The sequence below is a fragment of the Syngnathus floridae genome, chromosome 18 (genome assembly GCF_059516105.1).
Source record: "Syngnathus floridae isolate MCC-2025c chromosome 18, RoL_Sflo_1.0, whole genome shotgun sequence".
Taxonomy (NCBI): Eukaryota; Metazoa; Chordata; class Actinopteri; order Syngnathiformes; family Syngnathidae; genus Syngnathus; species Syngnathus floridae.
In genome coordinates, this window is record NC_142430.1 from 3,618,455 (window position 1) to 3,633,492 (window position 15,038).

General features: G+C 53.0%; 2 protein-coding genes across 5 annotated transcripts; one reads left to right on the forward strand and one right to left on the reverse strand.

The window, feature by feature from the left end:
• Positions 1 to 282: 282 nt before the first annotated feature.
• LOC148382243 (D(1)-like dopamine receptor) lies at positions 283 to 2,731 on the reverse strand. Its single transcript, XM_088359094.1, has one exon. It carries the CDS (start codon positions 1,826 to 1,828, stop codon positions 458 to 460), a length of 1,371 nt encoding a protein of 456 aa, XP_088215220.1. The 5' UTR covers positions 1,829 to 2,731; the 3' UTR covers positions 283 to 457.
• LOC148382244 (serine-rich coiled-coil domain-containing protein 2-like) lies at positions 2,451 to 13,666 on the forward strand. Of its 4 annotated transcripts, XM_088359093.1 has the most exons (15): positions 2,452 to 2,727; positions 5,116 to 6,054; positions 6,117 to 6,251; positions 6,328 to 6,468; positions 6,542 to 6,612; positions 6,695 to 6,841; positions 6,954 to 7,192; positions 7,258 to 7,332; positions 7,433 to 7,520; positions 7,624 to 7,692; positions 7,768 to 7,854; positions 7,930 to 8,043; positions 8,121 to 8,211; positions 8,469 to 8,508; positions 13,051 to 13,666. In XM_088359093.1, exons 2-15 carry the CDS (start codon positions 5,151 to 5,153, stop codon positions 13,106 to 13,108), a joined length of 2,259 nt encoding a protein of 752 aa, XP_088215219.1. In that variant the 5' UTR covers positions 2,452 to 2,727; positions 5,116 to 5,150; the 3' UTR covers positions 13,109 to 13,666. The 4 variants fall into 4 exon arrangements, with proteins under 4 accessions (XP_088215216.1, XP_088215219.1, XP_088215218.1 ...); XM_088359090.1 differs by lacking the exon at positions 13,051 to 13,666 and having other exon boundaries at positions 2,451 to 2,727; positions 8,469 to 10,029; XM_088359092.1 differs by lacking the exon at positions 8,469 to 8,508 and having other exon boundaries at positions 2,453 to 2,727.
• Positions 13,667 to 15,038: the final 1,372 nt, after the last annotated feature.

Here is a 15,038-nt window from a genome sequence, read left to right on the forward strand (position 1 = left end):
TACCCTTGGGGGGGGGGGGGGGTCAAAGGTGAACTGTGGGCCTTCAGCTCTTTCCCTTTCATCTTTGGTGGGCTTTCATCATCTCGTGGCTGGATGTCGGAACGGCCCACGAAATGCGTGCAACCACGCGCTGTCCTCACACAGCTGTTTGTTATTTGGGAAGTCGTCATCATCATCAACGTGCATTTTGTCCTCTGACAACCACATTTGAATGCTAAAACAGGCTGCTAAAAAAAACGAGTTCAAGTCGAGAAAAGATATGGTCGAGTTGAGGGCTGCAATTCATTTATTTCATTAACTGGGGATTCTTTTTCAATCAATCGATAAATAAAACAAATACATTTGCTGAAAAACAAGACATTGTTTGAATGGCGGGCAGGTTGTGTGAGCAGGTGTTTGTTTGCGCACGTCTTCATTCAAGGAAACGATCAGCGGGTCATCATAATTGAGAATCTGCTCACGGGTCCTGCACGTGACCCGGGACGGCGTACGGGTCGGCGAAGGGAGCCACGTCCAGCGAGATGTCGGCCTCGCAGCGACTCTGCAGCGGCGCCAGGTCGGTGCCATTGCGAGAGTTGTCGGACGCCGGTGCACGGTCAAAGTGGCGGCGGGGGCCGGCGAGCGCACCACCGGCCTCCTTGTGCACGGTGGTGTCGTGGTGGTAGGACACCAGCTCATTGCTAAAGTCCACGGCCTCCACGGCCGAGCTGGAGCACAGGCGGTTGCAGCCCAGGATGGTGGAGAAGGCCTTGCGGAAGTCAGCGTTGAAGGCGTAGATGACCGGGTTGAGCGACGAGTTGGCCCAGCCGAACCACACGAAGATGCTGAAGGTGGTGTCGCTGACGCAGGGCGGCGCACCAGGTGCCTCGGCTGCCTGGCAGAAGGGCACTACGCAGTTGAGCACGAAGAAGGGCAGCCAGCAGAAGACGAACACGCCCATGATGATGGACAGCGTCTTGAGGACTTTGGTCTCCCGCTTGAAGGAACTCTTGAGCGTGCTCTCGTCCTGCGCGGAGGCACGGGCGCGTGCAGCCGGTGCGGTGGCAGCAGCAGCGCTGGCCGCAGCGCTGGCCACGGCGGGCGCGCGCTCCAGCGAGGAGATGCGGCGAATTTGCATCTGTGCGATTCGGAAGATGCGCGTGTACGTGCCCACCATGATGAGCACGGGGATGTAGAAGCTGATGAGTGACGAGGCGATGGCGTACGTGCGGTTCAGGCTGGCGTTGCAGTCGTCCGGCGGCAGCTCGGCGGCCACGGCCGGGCCCGTGGAGTTGAGGGCGCGTGAGTCCCGGTGCCAGTTGAGCTGCACGGGGATGAAGGAGATGAGGATGGACAGCGTCCACGCCACGCTGATCATGACCAAGGCAAAGCGGCGCGTCATCTTGCGCTCGTAGCGGAAGGGGCTGGAGATGGCCCAGTAGCGGTCCATGCTGATGATGCACAGGTTGAGGATGGATGCTGTGGAGCACATGATGTCAAAGGCCACCCACGTGTCGCAGAAGCGGCCGAAGAGCCACGCGCCCGCCACCTCGGACACGGCGCGCCACGGCATGACCAGTACGGCCACGAACAGGTCAGACACGGCCAGCGAGATGACGAACGAGTTGGTGACTTTGGAGCGCAGGTGACGGAACTTGACCACGGCGGCGCACACCAGCGTGTTGCCCAGCAGCGTGGACACGATCAGGGCGCACAGCACGAAGCCGGTCAGGGCGCGACCCAGGCTCACGTCACCGGGGGCGCCCGCTGGGGTGTCGTCGTAGCCGCGCTCGCCCGCGTCGCCCGCGGCGGGCGCCGGCCACTGGCTGCGCGCGTCCCAGGCGGTCATGGCTCGCTCGACTGTGCCCGAGGACGCAGCTGCGAAGCCAGCGCGCGCCCTCGGACTCAGTGCGCCCCCACCCTAAGACACACACGCACACCTCACCTCACTCCCACCCTCCGCGCCTCGCCTTGTATCTCATTCCAAATCTGAATATTTACTCACGTGCTGCGTGCTAAACCCCGCCTGTCATATTGGTCCAACTTTACTTGACCCCTGTAGACTTGTTTGGGACATACCTCATTTATTTCGCTCTTTCTCCCCGTTTTCATACAAAATGTAGATTGAACATTACATCATCCACGTTTTCTTGGCTTTGTTAAGAACAACAACAACCATGTTTTTTTTTAACTAATTTTTGTTGTTGCGCATCTCTGACATTCACCAGACAACGTTTTACTCACGACAGCGCATGAAATCACATCGGCGTAATTGTTTGCAGTCCGTTGTCGTCCACTTGGCTGATGAAGTGGTGCGCGGGATGGTGAATGCTGCCTTCCAGTGGACAGAGCTGGAAAGCACTGCATTTCACAAGAATGGCAACTTTGCGTCTTATACTTCCTGTTGGCGAGTAGCTTTTAGTGCGAAAGGCAGCCACTTCCGACGATGCAAGTCCGGTCGGATGACATCAACGTCAGATGTTCAGCGGGCATGCGCAACCGAGCGTTCGTGCGTGCATGCGCGCGCGTGGATGATTCAGCAGGCAGCCGGACGGTGATGTGACGTCAAGATTCCCTGAAATGAAACCAGACGCGCCCCGGTGCAAATTCACCTGCTTTGTCCTCGTCACGAGGCTCCGCCAACGTGTGACGTCAGACGTCCGCTCGCGAGCCACCGCCGTTGTCGCGTCTCTATCAGCCGGGAAGGAAGCGAGAGGATACCGCCCGATGCTTGCTTGGTCGACACAGGTGAGCCCCCCCACCCCCCTCGCCCCGCCTCAAACGCGCGCGTACACATAGGCACAGAATATTTGTTTCTTTTATCATTTTTAATCTAATGTGCATGTGCGATGCCGGTCGCCACGTAGCACATCGATGACAGGGATCTTAGGGTACATGTCGCGTTCGAAAGACTACTGTTCAGCCAAGCTGCGAAGGAACCTTGAATTGGCCAAAAAGCCAACGGAGTAGATCGCACATCGGCACATCTTGTGGGTGACAGGCAGCAGCACTCCTTCCCTCCCATTCAAGTTGGACGTGTTTGACCGCGCACATGCATGAGGCCAAATGTCGCACTTTGATATTTCCAGCATGCCTGCCACTCCATTACAGATGACTATCTGGTTTTAAGCCTTGAAAATTGACCAATAGTAGACGAGGAGAGGACAAATATTTTCTTGTGTTAAGCTTGATTGATGCATGACTGTTTACGTAACTGGAGATGAACAACAAAGATGACAACTTATTGAAATGATGCATGTTAGCATTTCTCAAATAGTGTGTGTGAGCCCCCCTCCAGGTAACATGTTAATGCAGAGCCGCACTTATTACAATTTACACATTTGTAGTCCGAGGAGAGTTGGGGAGGTTAAATATTTTCTTCTCCCTGAGGGGGCAAAAGAATATAAGCGTGTGGATCCAAAGCGGTTGGATCCAACGTAAAGGACCAAGGGGGGCTCAGGCAATTGGTCCGGTGCCCCTCAGAGACAGAGCGCCTTTGTTCTGCATTGGTGATGCTGCTGGCGAGGTTCGAGGACCCCCCCCCCCCCCCCCCCCCCCACACACACACACACACCCTCCCCCCCAATTGAAGACTTCAGCACCACAGAGAAGTCCTGCGCCAGGTTGCCATGACGCCGGCCGGCAGTTTGGGGTCAGCCATTCCCGCCATCAAAAGGGAATTCATTCTTTCACGTGTGAATTCATCAATGACGTCATTGTCTTTGTTTTGAACTCACCATGCGCGCTCTGGCCTTGCAAACTGGCCCCGCCCCTTTCGGTTTATCTGCCCAAAGGCATTGTGATACCTCCAGCCACTTATCAGTGTACCTTTGAGCTTGTTCAGGTGATGTGGCGGTACAGGCTGCAAGGACATAAAAGCGCCCATGGCAACTGTGGGTGGGAGGGTGGGGGTGCTCGCTTCCCTCCTTTGGATCGTTTTGGGCCAAATGGAGCATGAGGAGAGACTGAGCAGGAAGCACATGAGCGCCCTGAGGAAGAGAGATGAAGATGCTGTTAGAATCCATCCAGTTCTTCTGTCAGGAGCTGGCCTTGAGGCTGTGCAGCAGCTCCACCAATACAGGCCGAAGGTCACCTTAAGAGTCAAGCGGCGTGCTAGCGCTAGCGCCGCTGTCCTCCTGAACGGGATGTTGAGGCTGGGCAAGTCCACGTGCTGGTGGTGATTGCGTAAGCATGCTGGCAATCAGATGACTCCTTTTCCTCCCCGAGGAGCTCCTCGCGCTCCGATAAAAGTGCCGCTTATCTCGGTCTTGCCCAGCAGTGCTTCACCTCGGCCTTTCTCGCTCTGTCTTGGTTTCAGCGACGCTTGTGTTCCGTTGACGCTGGTTTTGGGTCGTTTGCCGGCGGCACCGCTCGACACTTTCCGCGGCTGCAGGTAAACTTTGAGTTTGGACGGCGTGCGAGCAACAAAATATCGCCTGCAACGTTTCAGTGTGAGCGAGCGAGACCGAATTAAGTAAGCGTCAATACTTCAGCAACAGCAAATGTTGCTTCAACGAGAATAGGCAACATTCAAATGATTTGCATGACGCCACTCGTGTAAAAGTAGGCAAACGCGCCAGGATGAAGAGTGACGGCCTTCGTTCGACTTTGACGCCGTGCTTGGCTCAGTCGTTTTTGCTGCGTTCGAGGTTGCTTGGAAATGGAAATTATCAGCGAAGCCAACCTCTGGGAACAAAAGCAGCATCTCGTTTGGCCTCACCCTAGCCCGGGGACATGCAGGCACGCGTGTGTGCGTGCCACCAGGTGTGTCTTACACGCTTAGTCTGTCTATGTTTACACACACACGCGTGTGTCACAAGGCAGTAGCCAATGGGAACTGGGGCTGAAGTTGGTCTCTGTTTTTCCATTTTGCTGACAGTGTTGTTAACATTGACGTCATCAGAACAGGCGCTCCCTCTCGAGGCTCAAACTAAAATGACACATTTTGCAGAAGCTTCAAGTCTACGAGTTTTCATTTGGTTATGAGATTTTTGGATTGTGGAGAATGTCCGCAGAAAATCCTTTTGTGATCATTTGGGAGTAGAGAGCAAGAACTGCTTACAATGGCCACGGACTGAAGCGGTGAATAATTAACTGGGAGTGACATCTTATACTCGCCTCTCGTTTGTCCCTCAGCTCCTCATCTTCTTGAATCACGTTGTTGCCGTCTGATGTCCGGTCCCACCATGCCCACCTTGGTGTCCAGGTTGCCCAAATTTGGCTCGTGGTCCAAAAGTTCCAGCCCGACCCCCACCGCAGCTCGCCTGCCCAACGGCTTCTATCACCACCCCGGGCCCGCGGCATGCGGCGGCACCGCCGACGGACCGGCGCCTTCCGCGAGATGGATCGGTACCATTTGCACGCCTGCTGAGCTGAGGAAACGCGGCCGAGCGGCAGACGGAGGCAGACAAGACATTCATAATGACGCCGCCCCTCGTCACGCTCATCCGCAAAAGCCCGCTGTGGACCCAAAGACGTCAAACAAATCACTTCCCGCTTATAACGCCGGACTTCCTGTCCCTAAAAGCGGACTTCCTGTCTCCAGAACTGGACTTCCTGTCCTTAAGAACAAACTTCCCGTTTCCAAATCGAGGCGAACCGGGTCCAAGCAGAACCTCAGTGGTCTTTCTGGATCCAAACTGCGACCACCACAGCGGTCGGCTAATTCAGATCCAACTTTAAGCTCCAGCCCCGGGTCCGGTTGTGGTTCTTTGCCAACGGCCGCCCGATCACTCTCCACCAGAAACCTCAGATCAGCGCCACCCTCACGCCTCGCCAAAGGGGACGGATCCGGCCCACGTGGCCCAGTGGTACAGCGCCGCACATGCCCCGTTTCCCCGCCCCCATCCCCCTGCACCAAAGCGGGTCACAAACAGTCCGTTACTTCCTGTGTTCAAGCCGAGCCCCTCGAGGGTCAGAAGAAGTCTCTCCTTCCGGCGCTCAGAGCTAACGGCGTTAGCTATAAGCTATCGCGGCCGTCACTGGCCAAGCAGGGCCGGACTGCTGCGGAGGAAGCGAGCCGAGCCAGAGCCAAAACCACAGCAAGGATGCCGTCCTCCACAGGAAACAGTCCGGGTGAGATCAAATACTTGAAACGAAATCCTAACGAATGCTGAAAGTTGTGTCCTATTTTACAGAGCGCACTCCCAAGGCGTCACAGGGAGGGCCTCGCGTCCTCGCCGAGACTCTGGATGACATGTCCTTGTCGTCCGGCTCATCCGTGGACCACGACCGCACCGATCAGGAGTACATGGACGACTTTGACAACCTGGGTAAGGACCCGAGGCCTGGCCGGTCTAACGGTACAGAACAGTCTCCCCCTCCCTCACGGGCCATCTGGTCTCCTAGGGAACGGAGGCGAGAGCCTCCTCTTGGCCGTGGCTCACAAAGATGACCAGGGCACGGGCCGGTGGGGTGCCGGCGTTACAGAGGCGACGCGACGCCACTTCCTGGACAACGCCTTGGACTGGAGCCACGAGACGCCCACCGGTCAGTTTCGATTTTTTTCTTCAAATAGGACATTCTCAAAAAGTCACTTCTGAACCGTTTGGTTTGTTGTCAGGTGATGGAGCCTATCACCTGAGCACATTTTCCCACCACAGCAGTTCCAGTCCGTCCGACTATCATGAGCAGGTGCGCATCCAATGGGATTTTTCTATTTATTTCATTTTTTTTATTCCTAACGAGCCCATTTGTTTTTCGTTGGAACCACCAGGGCGGCTCGTCCCTGGACCTGTCCCCCTCGGACAGCTGCGGTTCCGGGGGCATCTACATGTGGGACGAGGAGGGACTGGAGCCTCTAGGGGGCGCCTCGCTGCTCACTGGGCCCATCGGCGCCTTTGACTCGGATGCCGACAGCAGTGTGAGACGCTCCCGCAAAAGAAGGCGTGCTGCCGTCTTCCTATTTAGATGGCTTTATCTTAAAATGTTCTGATTTTGTCGCCATTTTTCCTCGCTCCCTTCTCGCAAATCAGGACGGTGTGACCCACTTGGACTCGTGCGATTTGGACGAGGATGACCTCATGCTTGACGGAGATTTTGCCGATGACATTTCACTCCACGGTGGTGGACAAATGTCAAGACCAAGCGCTAGCGGCCAGACACGTGTCGCTCACCCAGCAGAGGGAGACGGGACAAGGCGGCGGCTCCTCCGGGGGAGTCGCGACAGCTGCAGCGACGACGGCTCGCTTACGTTTCTTCGTCTCCCGATCGAGTGAGTGCGGATCCGCTCTGGTCGCCATGGTAACAGAAGTGAGTGACGTGCGTGTCATCCATCAGGGAGGCGGGACATGACGATGGGCAGGACGACGCCAGCCTGGATGGGATTCTCGATCTGGATCTCTCTCCTGAAAGGTGACAGCATAACGATGATGATCACCTGTCGCTATGAAGCTAGAAGAGCCAAAAATGGCAAGAACTCACTTTGGATGGGCGTCTGGGAATGTGCCCTCAGGAACGGCGAGGTGGATGCCGAGGACCTGGCCCAAGACATGGGTGCGCTGCGCTCACAGCTGGAGCTCCTCCAACAATTTTTGCTGCAGGTGAGACGAGCGCAAGGGCCCTGAGATGGCAGCAAAGCACTGCTTTTGTCAAAATGAAGCATCCACATTGTTACCATGGTTATTTGAAACGTTGTTGCTTTAGGACGCTGAGGCGGATGACGACACGCTCACCACCGACACGCTCAGTCCGGAAGACGGCAACCGTGCACAGGTGGGTGCGCCCGTCAACAAAGCGCGGGCCCATTCGTCGGCTGTCCAGCGCCGACCTGCTATTGCCTTTGTGCAGGTGAAGGCGCTCCTGCAGGAGGTCCGGCAGCTCAAAGAGGATCTGAGGAACAAAGAGCAGATCATCTCGCAGCTCACCCACCAGCTGGTCAGGTCACATTTTCAACTCGTCACACTTTTCATATTAAAGGCTACCGTCATTGATGTGTGTGTGCGTGCGTAGGCACACGCCCCACCAACAGACTGGACTGGGAAGACAGAGCAACACACACAGACGAGTGCCATGGGGCCGGCGGGAGAGGGTGTCGCTTCGCAGACGCCTTGGAGGGAACGCACGGTACACACACACACAATGTCAATGTGTGGCTGCAAATTTGGAGCCGATTTAATGGTGTATTGATGGGCTTCCCTCAGGCCTTCCTCTCACCACCCTGGCAGTACCAGCGCTCCAGACCTTACGGGGGGCGGCCCAAACCCAGCATCCCCTCCCACCTTGCTAGAAAAAGTGAGTGCCCGGCCGACCCAACTCGTCATCTTCATCCATTTGAGTTAGCCGCAAATGGCTGCCGAGCCTCAAAAACGGATCAAGTGGCGCCGAGCCACTCCCATTGATATTGGGGGTGTGAATGAGCGCGTGAATGTTGGTTTGGGAGGGGAAGAAGGCGTCCGGCCCGCATTCGGCGCTTACGCTTCGGTCCGCTTGGCTAACACTGATGCACTGATCTCATCTTGTCTCGTCTTTTGCTTGCCGGCCTCCCTCAGGAGTGGAAACACTCGTGGCTTACTTCAGCGACACGCCCTGGTACGCACCGCACCACATCCAAATCCCCCCCCTCCACCTGCCAACGCGGCTAATCGTTGCTCCATTTTTAAATTGTGGACTTTTCAGGACAACAGAGTGGCACCTCGGTTTTCACGATTCACTTTTGACTAAAAGCAATTTTTACAAAAGCCCTAGATATTCTCAATCCAATTAGTAGGTTCCAGATATTCCAAATTATTTTCAATATCATCAAACACATTTTATAGAGAAATGTCACAGCTTTACAGAGTACAATGAAAGTAAGGCAGGTATTAATTGGCACCAGGTAGCAGTACCTGGCCATCCCTAATTGAGAAAAGGTAAAGAATCTGAAAACAGAGGCTCCACTGTAGATTTAGGGAATGCTCGCATGATTCTCATGGTCAACGTTTGTCAGTGGAGGGCACAAAAAAAAAAATGAGTGCATGAGTTTACGAGGAGGCCCGTCACCCTCTTGTAACTTTGCATGTCCTCTCTTAACCCGCCCCACGCACAGTGTCATGCATTATGAATGTCTTGCAGCAGTTGAGATAGCTAGCTAAGATCAGGACCGGTAACATTCGCCCGGCGTCAGTGTAGACTAGAGAAAGATATGCTGGTCTTGAATATTAATATAGCTGATGAAGTACCATAAACTAGTACGCTTGTACTGCACACGTCATTCTTCTCAGCGCTCATTTTGTTAAGAGCATGCTGCGGGGCAAAAATACGCATACACTTACCACACTGGTTTGGATACCCATGAATTGATGGACGGACGTTTTGAATTGCGCTGTCGCCCCCTTGTGGTAAATGTCTGAAGCATATGTTGAAAATCATTAAATGAAATGAAATGAAATGAAATTGAAATGAAATAAATGAAATGAATTAACAAATAGAAATACAAGTATAAATAATATTAATGTACAAGCGCCCCTCCGTGAGTCGTCACCTTATCATGGTGGAGGGGTTTGCGTGCCCCTATGATCCTAGGAGCCATGTTGTCTGGGGCTTCATGCCCCTGGTAGGGTCACCCATGGCAAACGGGTCCTAGGTGAGGGGCCAGACAACGCTCACACAAGCCCCTTATAATGAATAAAATAAATGGATTGCATTTTCCCTCGCCCGGACGCGGGTCACCGGGGGCTCTAGAGCCAGGCCTGGAGGCGGGGCTCGAAGGCGAGCGTCTGGTGGCCGGGCCTTCGCCCATGGGGCCCGGCCGGGCACAGCCCGAAAAGGAAACGTGGCTTCCCATGGGCTCACCATCTGTGGGAGGGGCCAAAGGGGTCGGGTGCAGTGTAAGCTGGGCGGCGGCCAAAGGCAGGGACCTTGGCGATCTGATCCCCGGCTGCAGAAGCTGGCTCTTGGGACATGGAATGTCACCTCTCTGGCTGGAAGGGAGCCCGAGCTGGTGTGCAAGGCAGAAAAGTTCCGACATCGTCGGACTTGCCTCCACGCACAGTTTGGGTTCCGGTACAAGCCCTCTCGAGAGGGGCTGGACTCTCTTCCACTCTGGAGTTGCCCACGGTGAGAGGCGTCGAGCAGGTGTGGGTATACTTATTGCCCACCGGCTGGGCGCCTGCACATTGGGGTTCACCCCGGTGAACGAGAGGGTAGCCTCCCTCCGCCTTCGGGTGGGGGGACGGGTCCTGACTGTTGTTTGTGTCTATGCACCAAACGGCAGCTCAGAGTACCCACCCTTCTTGGAGTCCCTGGAGGAAGTGCTGGAGAGCGCTCCTTCTGGGGACTCCATCGTTCTACTGGGTGACTTCAATGCTCACGGGGGCAATGACAGTGAGACCTGGAAGGGCGTGATTGGGAGGAACGGCCCCCCCGATCTGAACCCAAGCGGTGTTCTATTGTTGGACTTCTGTGCTCGACACGGATTTTCTATAATGAACACCATGTTCAAATGTAAGGGTGTCTATCTGTGCACTTGGCACCTTGACACCCTAGGCCGCAGTTCGATGATCAACTTTGTAGTCGTGTCATCGGATTTGCGGCCGCATGTTTTGGACAATCGGGCGAAGAGAGGGGCGGAGCTGTCAACTGATCACCACCTGGTGGTGGGTTAGCTCCGATAGTGTGGGAAGATCCCGGTCCAACCTGGCAGACCCAAACGCTCTGTGAGGGTCTGCTGGGAACATCTGGCAGAATCCCCTGTCAGGAAGAGCTTCAACTCCTACCTCCTGCAGAGCTTTTCCTACGTCCCGGGGGAGGCGGGGGACATTGAGTCCAAGTGGACCATGTTCCGCGCCTCCATTGTTGAGGCGGCTGACCGGAGCTGTGACCGTAAGGTCGTTGGTGCCTGTCGTGGCAGCAATCCCCGAACCCGCTGGTGGACACCGGCGGTAAGGGATGCCGTCAAGCTGAAGGAGTCCTATCGGGCTGTTTTGGCCTGCGGGACTCCAGAGGCAGCTGACAGGTACCGGATGGCCAGGCGGAATGCGGCTTCGGCGGTTGCTGAGGCAAAAACCCGGGCGTGGGAGGAGTTTGGCGAGGCCATGGAGAATGACTGCCGGACGGCTTCGAGGAAATTCTGGTCCACCATCCGGCGTCTCAGGAGGGGGAAGCAGTGCAATGTCAACACTGTTTACAGTGGGGATGGCGTGCTGCTGACCTCGACTCGGGACGTCGTGAGTCGGTGGGGAGAATACTTTGAAGACCTCCTCAATTCCACCTACACGCCTTCCATTGTGGAAGCAGGGCCTGGGGACTCTGAGGCGGACTCTCCAATCTCTGGGGTCGAAGTCACTGAGGTAGTTAAAAAACTCCTCGTTGAGGGGGTCCGGTTTGGGGACCTCAGTATCGCGTCTCTGCTTTTTGCAGACGATGTGGTGCTGTTGGCTTCTTCAGGCCGTGATCTCCAGCTCTCACTGGAGCGGTTCGCAGCCGAGTGTGAAGCAGTCGGGATGAGGGTCAGCACCTCCAAATCCGAGTCCATGGTCCTCGATCGGAAAAGGGTAGAATGCCCTCTCCGGATCAGGGATGAGATCCTGCCCCAAGTGGAGGAGTTGAAGTATCTTGGGGTCTTGTTCACGAGTGAGGGGAGGATGGAGCGCTAGATCGACAGGTGGATCGGTGCAGCGTCGGCTGTAATGCGGACTCTGTACCGGTCCGTCGTGGTAAAGAGAGAGCTGAGCCAAAAGGCAAAACTCTCATTTACCGGTCGATTTACGCTCCTACCCTCACCTATGGTCACGAGCTATGGGTCATGACCAAAAGAACGAGATCCTGGATACAAGCGGCCAAAATGAGTTTTCTCCGCAGGATGTCCGGGCTCTCCCTTAGAGATAGGTCATCGGGGAGAGACTCGGAGTAGAGTCGCTACTCCTCCACGTTGAGAGGAGCCAGATGAGGTGGCTCGGGCATCTCATCAGGATGCCTCCTGGACGCTTCCCTGGGGAGGTGTTCCGGGCATGTCCCACCGGTAGGAGACCCCGGGGACGACCCAGGACGCGCTGGAGAGACTATGTCTCTCAGCTGGCCTGGGAACGCCTTGGGATCCCCCGGGATGAGCTGGATGAAGTGGCTGGGGAGAGGGAAGTCTGGGAGTCCCTCCTGAAGCTGCTGCCCCCGCGACCCGACCCCGGATAAGCGGAAGAAGATGGATGGATGGATGGATGGATGGATGGATGGATGGATGGATGGATGGATGGATGGATGGATGGATGGATGGATGGATGGATGGATGGATGGATGGATGTTGGATGGATGGATGGATTTTGGATGGATGGATGGATTTTGGATGGATGGATGGATGGATGTATGGATGGATGGATGGATGGATGAATTAACAAATAGAAATACAAGTATAAATAATATTAATGTACAAGCATATAAATATATACGTATAACTATAATTTTATTTTAATTTATTTCATTGTTTTAGTTGTAAATTTCTTTTTCTTTTTTTAATTAAATTTATACCATTACATGATTTAAACCACTATATTGCATTAATTAAACCATTACATTAAATTACATTAGAATTAAATAAATGAAATAAATCACCAAATAGAAATACAAATAGAAATATTCATTTATATATTACATATATATATATAAATAAATATGTATAACAATGAATATTTTATTTTAATTTATTTTATTTTATTTTTAGATTCCTTTCTTTATTATTTATTATTACTATTATTATTCAATTTAATGTTATTTAATGGTTTAAAGCATGTGCTTCCGACATACACCACGAGATAGCGGTAGAGCAATTCAAAACGTCCGTCCGCCGTCAATTCATGGGTATCTAGTCTAGTACCTTAAGTGTATGCGGAGTTTTGCCCCGCAATATGTCTGTCGTCCTCTCGTAGTGAAATGTGTAAAGCATATGGTTAAACCATTATAAAAATAACGTAACAAAGTTAAAATAACAAAATTAAAATTTGAATATATCCAATATCCAAACTACTACGCTTGTCACTTAAGAGCAATGTTGCGGGGCAAACTTGCGCATGCGCCAAAGTTAGATCATGCAAAATAATGTTAAAAAAGTGATACACTCCAAAAACAAAGGTTAAAGTTGTAATTTGAAGATGTTTGTTTCAGCCACAGGTACTTTGCCCCCCCGAGCCACAAGAGCAGAACTCACCAGCCGACCATCTAGCAAACAGAAGCTCCCCCTCCCGCCCAACTCAGCACTTCTCACGCAGCCCTGACCGAGAGGCCTCCACGGATGCCTGGCGAACTCCGTCGCCTCCTGAACTCTTGCTTTATTTAAGAGGTTAACTTATTTATTGAGCACTGTGACCATGTTGTCCTGTTGCCAGCACTTTGTTTTGGCGCTTGTGGAACTATGCAAGACACGGCGCGGCGCTGTGCTGTCCCTTTAAGCGGCGCTCAACACACCAGAGCATTTCTCGCCATCCGGCTTAAGGTGCATGCGCCGTGCATGCTCGTACATGCTCTCTACTTGTTTGTAATCACTTGTTGGCATGAATGAAAAGCTGTTGAAGCCGCATTGATCCGGTGACATCTAGGTCCGCGTACGGGTGCCCGCTTTGTCCTCATCTGTGGTTCAACCATTATTGTGGTCATGTTCTTTCAAGTGACGTTTCAAGAGAACGCTCGCACGTGGACCCGAAGTTAGATGGAATCAAAGTTTGTTTTCCTGCTCTATGGCAACAAGCTAGCAAGATTAAAATGGTGCCGATGTGTTCCAGTCCATTGTCATCCTTTTCCTTACTGCCTCCATTTGAAATGGCTTTTCTAAAACACCTTTAGTCCTCCTCTTCATCGCCCATCTTAGTGCAAAAAAAAAAAAGGGGTAACAAGGAGGAGGAGGAAGCTAATTGGTCGCCTCTTCCTCCTCCTCGGCTGTTTTTCCTTTAGTTCACACGTCTAGAGAGTGATTCACCTGAGAGCAGATCGGCTGTGGTAGATAAAGACGGTTGCCATGGAGACGCAACGTAGCAAGCGACCAATGGGGATTGAGAGAAAATACATCTCAACTTTGGTATTCTGCACCAAGCTCAACTGTCTTGTCTCCATGATGGAGCTCGTGCGTGCGTGCGCGCGCGTGACCGCCTCCTCCTTTTTCCATCTACTCGGGGCAATTGCGCCGTGAGGTGCTGTCAATATTTCATCAGCGCCGGTTGACGGGAGGCGCGCCGGATGAACAATGTTTTGATACTCTGGGAATTACCTGACCCATCAATCGTCTTGCGCTTGTTTAAATCTTGATCATAGAAGGAAAAAAACCAGGACAAAAATACTGGGGTAAAAAAAGATTAACTCAGTCATGTTTTGGCAACAGAGTGGTTATTTTACGCGCCTATATTCTGCATGAAATCACACTGCAGCTCCAGTCAAACATAATACATTACTATTTATGAGTTGGCAAGAATTCAAAAGAATAGTCATGATTTTTTTCATTACCCCTAGATGCCTCAAGGTGGCGCTGGAAAATGCAGATTCCATTAGACTGAATTTATTTTTACCGTCAGCTGCTTTTCCCCTTTGGCGGTTAGCTTTCCTTCAATGACAAACGACAACATGAAATAAAACGGGCATGCTTCCGCTCCCCGTGGGGTGGCAACACAAACAGCAAAGTCAAGGCAAATGGCCGACGGGGTGCATCCGTCCGTGCGCTGACAAACTCAAACGACAGTCCGACGGCCCAAAACATGAAGCCCTGCTCGCGAAACATCTCTGCCGTCACATCGCTCACAATTAGCATCTTTCAACTTTTACGTCTCAAATGTGGTATCGGTGCTGGGTATCGGAGCACTCGAGCGTAACGTCCCTCTTTAAATGCACATGTTTTTTGTAAATTCAGATGACGACTTATGTCGTCCTTCATTTGTCATTCTATTTGGGCAAATACTACCAATATATGTTTTGAAAATCAAACGGCTGAAGCGGTCACAACATGGAAGCTCACATTTTTCTCCTCCAGCCATCAAATCAAGTAACTAGGCCAAACTGGCACTCCAGCACTTTTTGGGGACATTCCAAACAAAAACACGAGAGCATCCATGCGTAAAAAAAGCAGCGACGGCGTGCCGGTGCAGAGATGCATTTTGAATGAGTCCAGC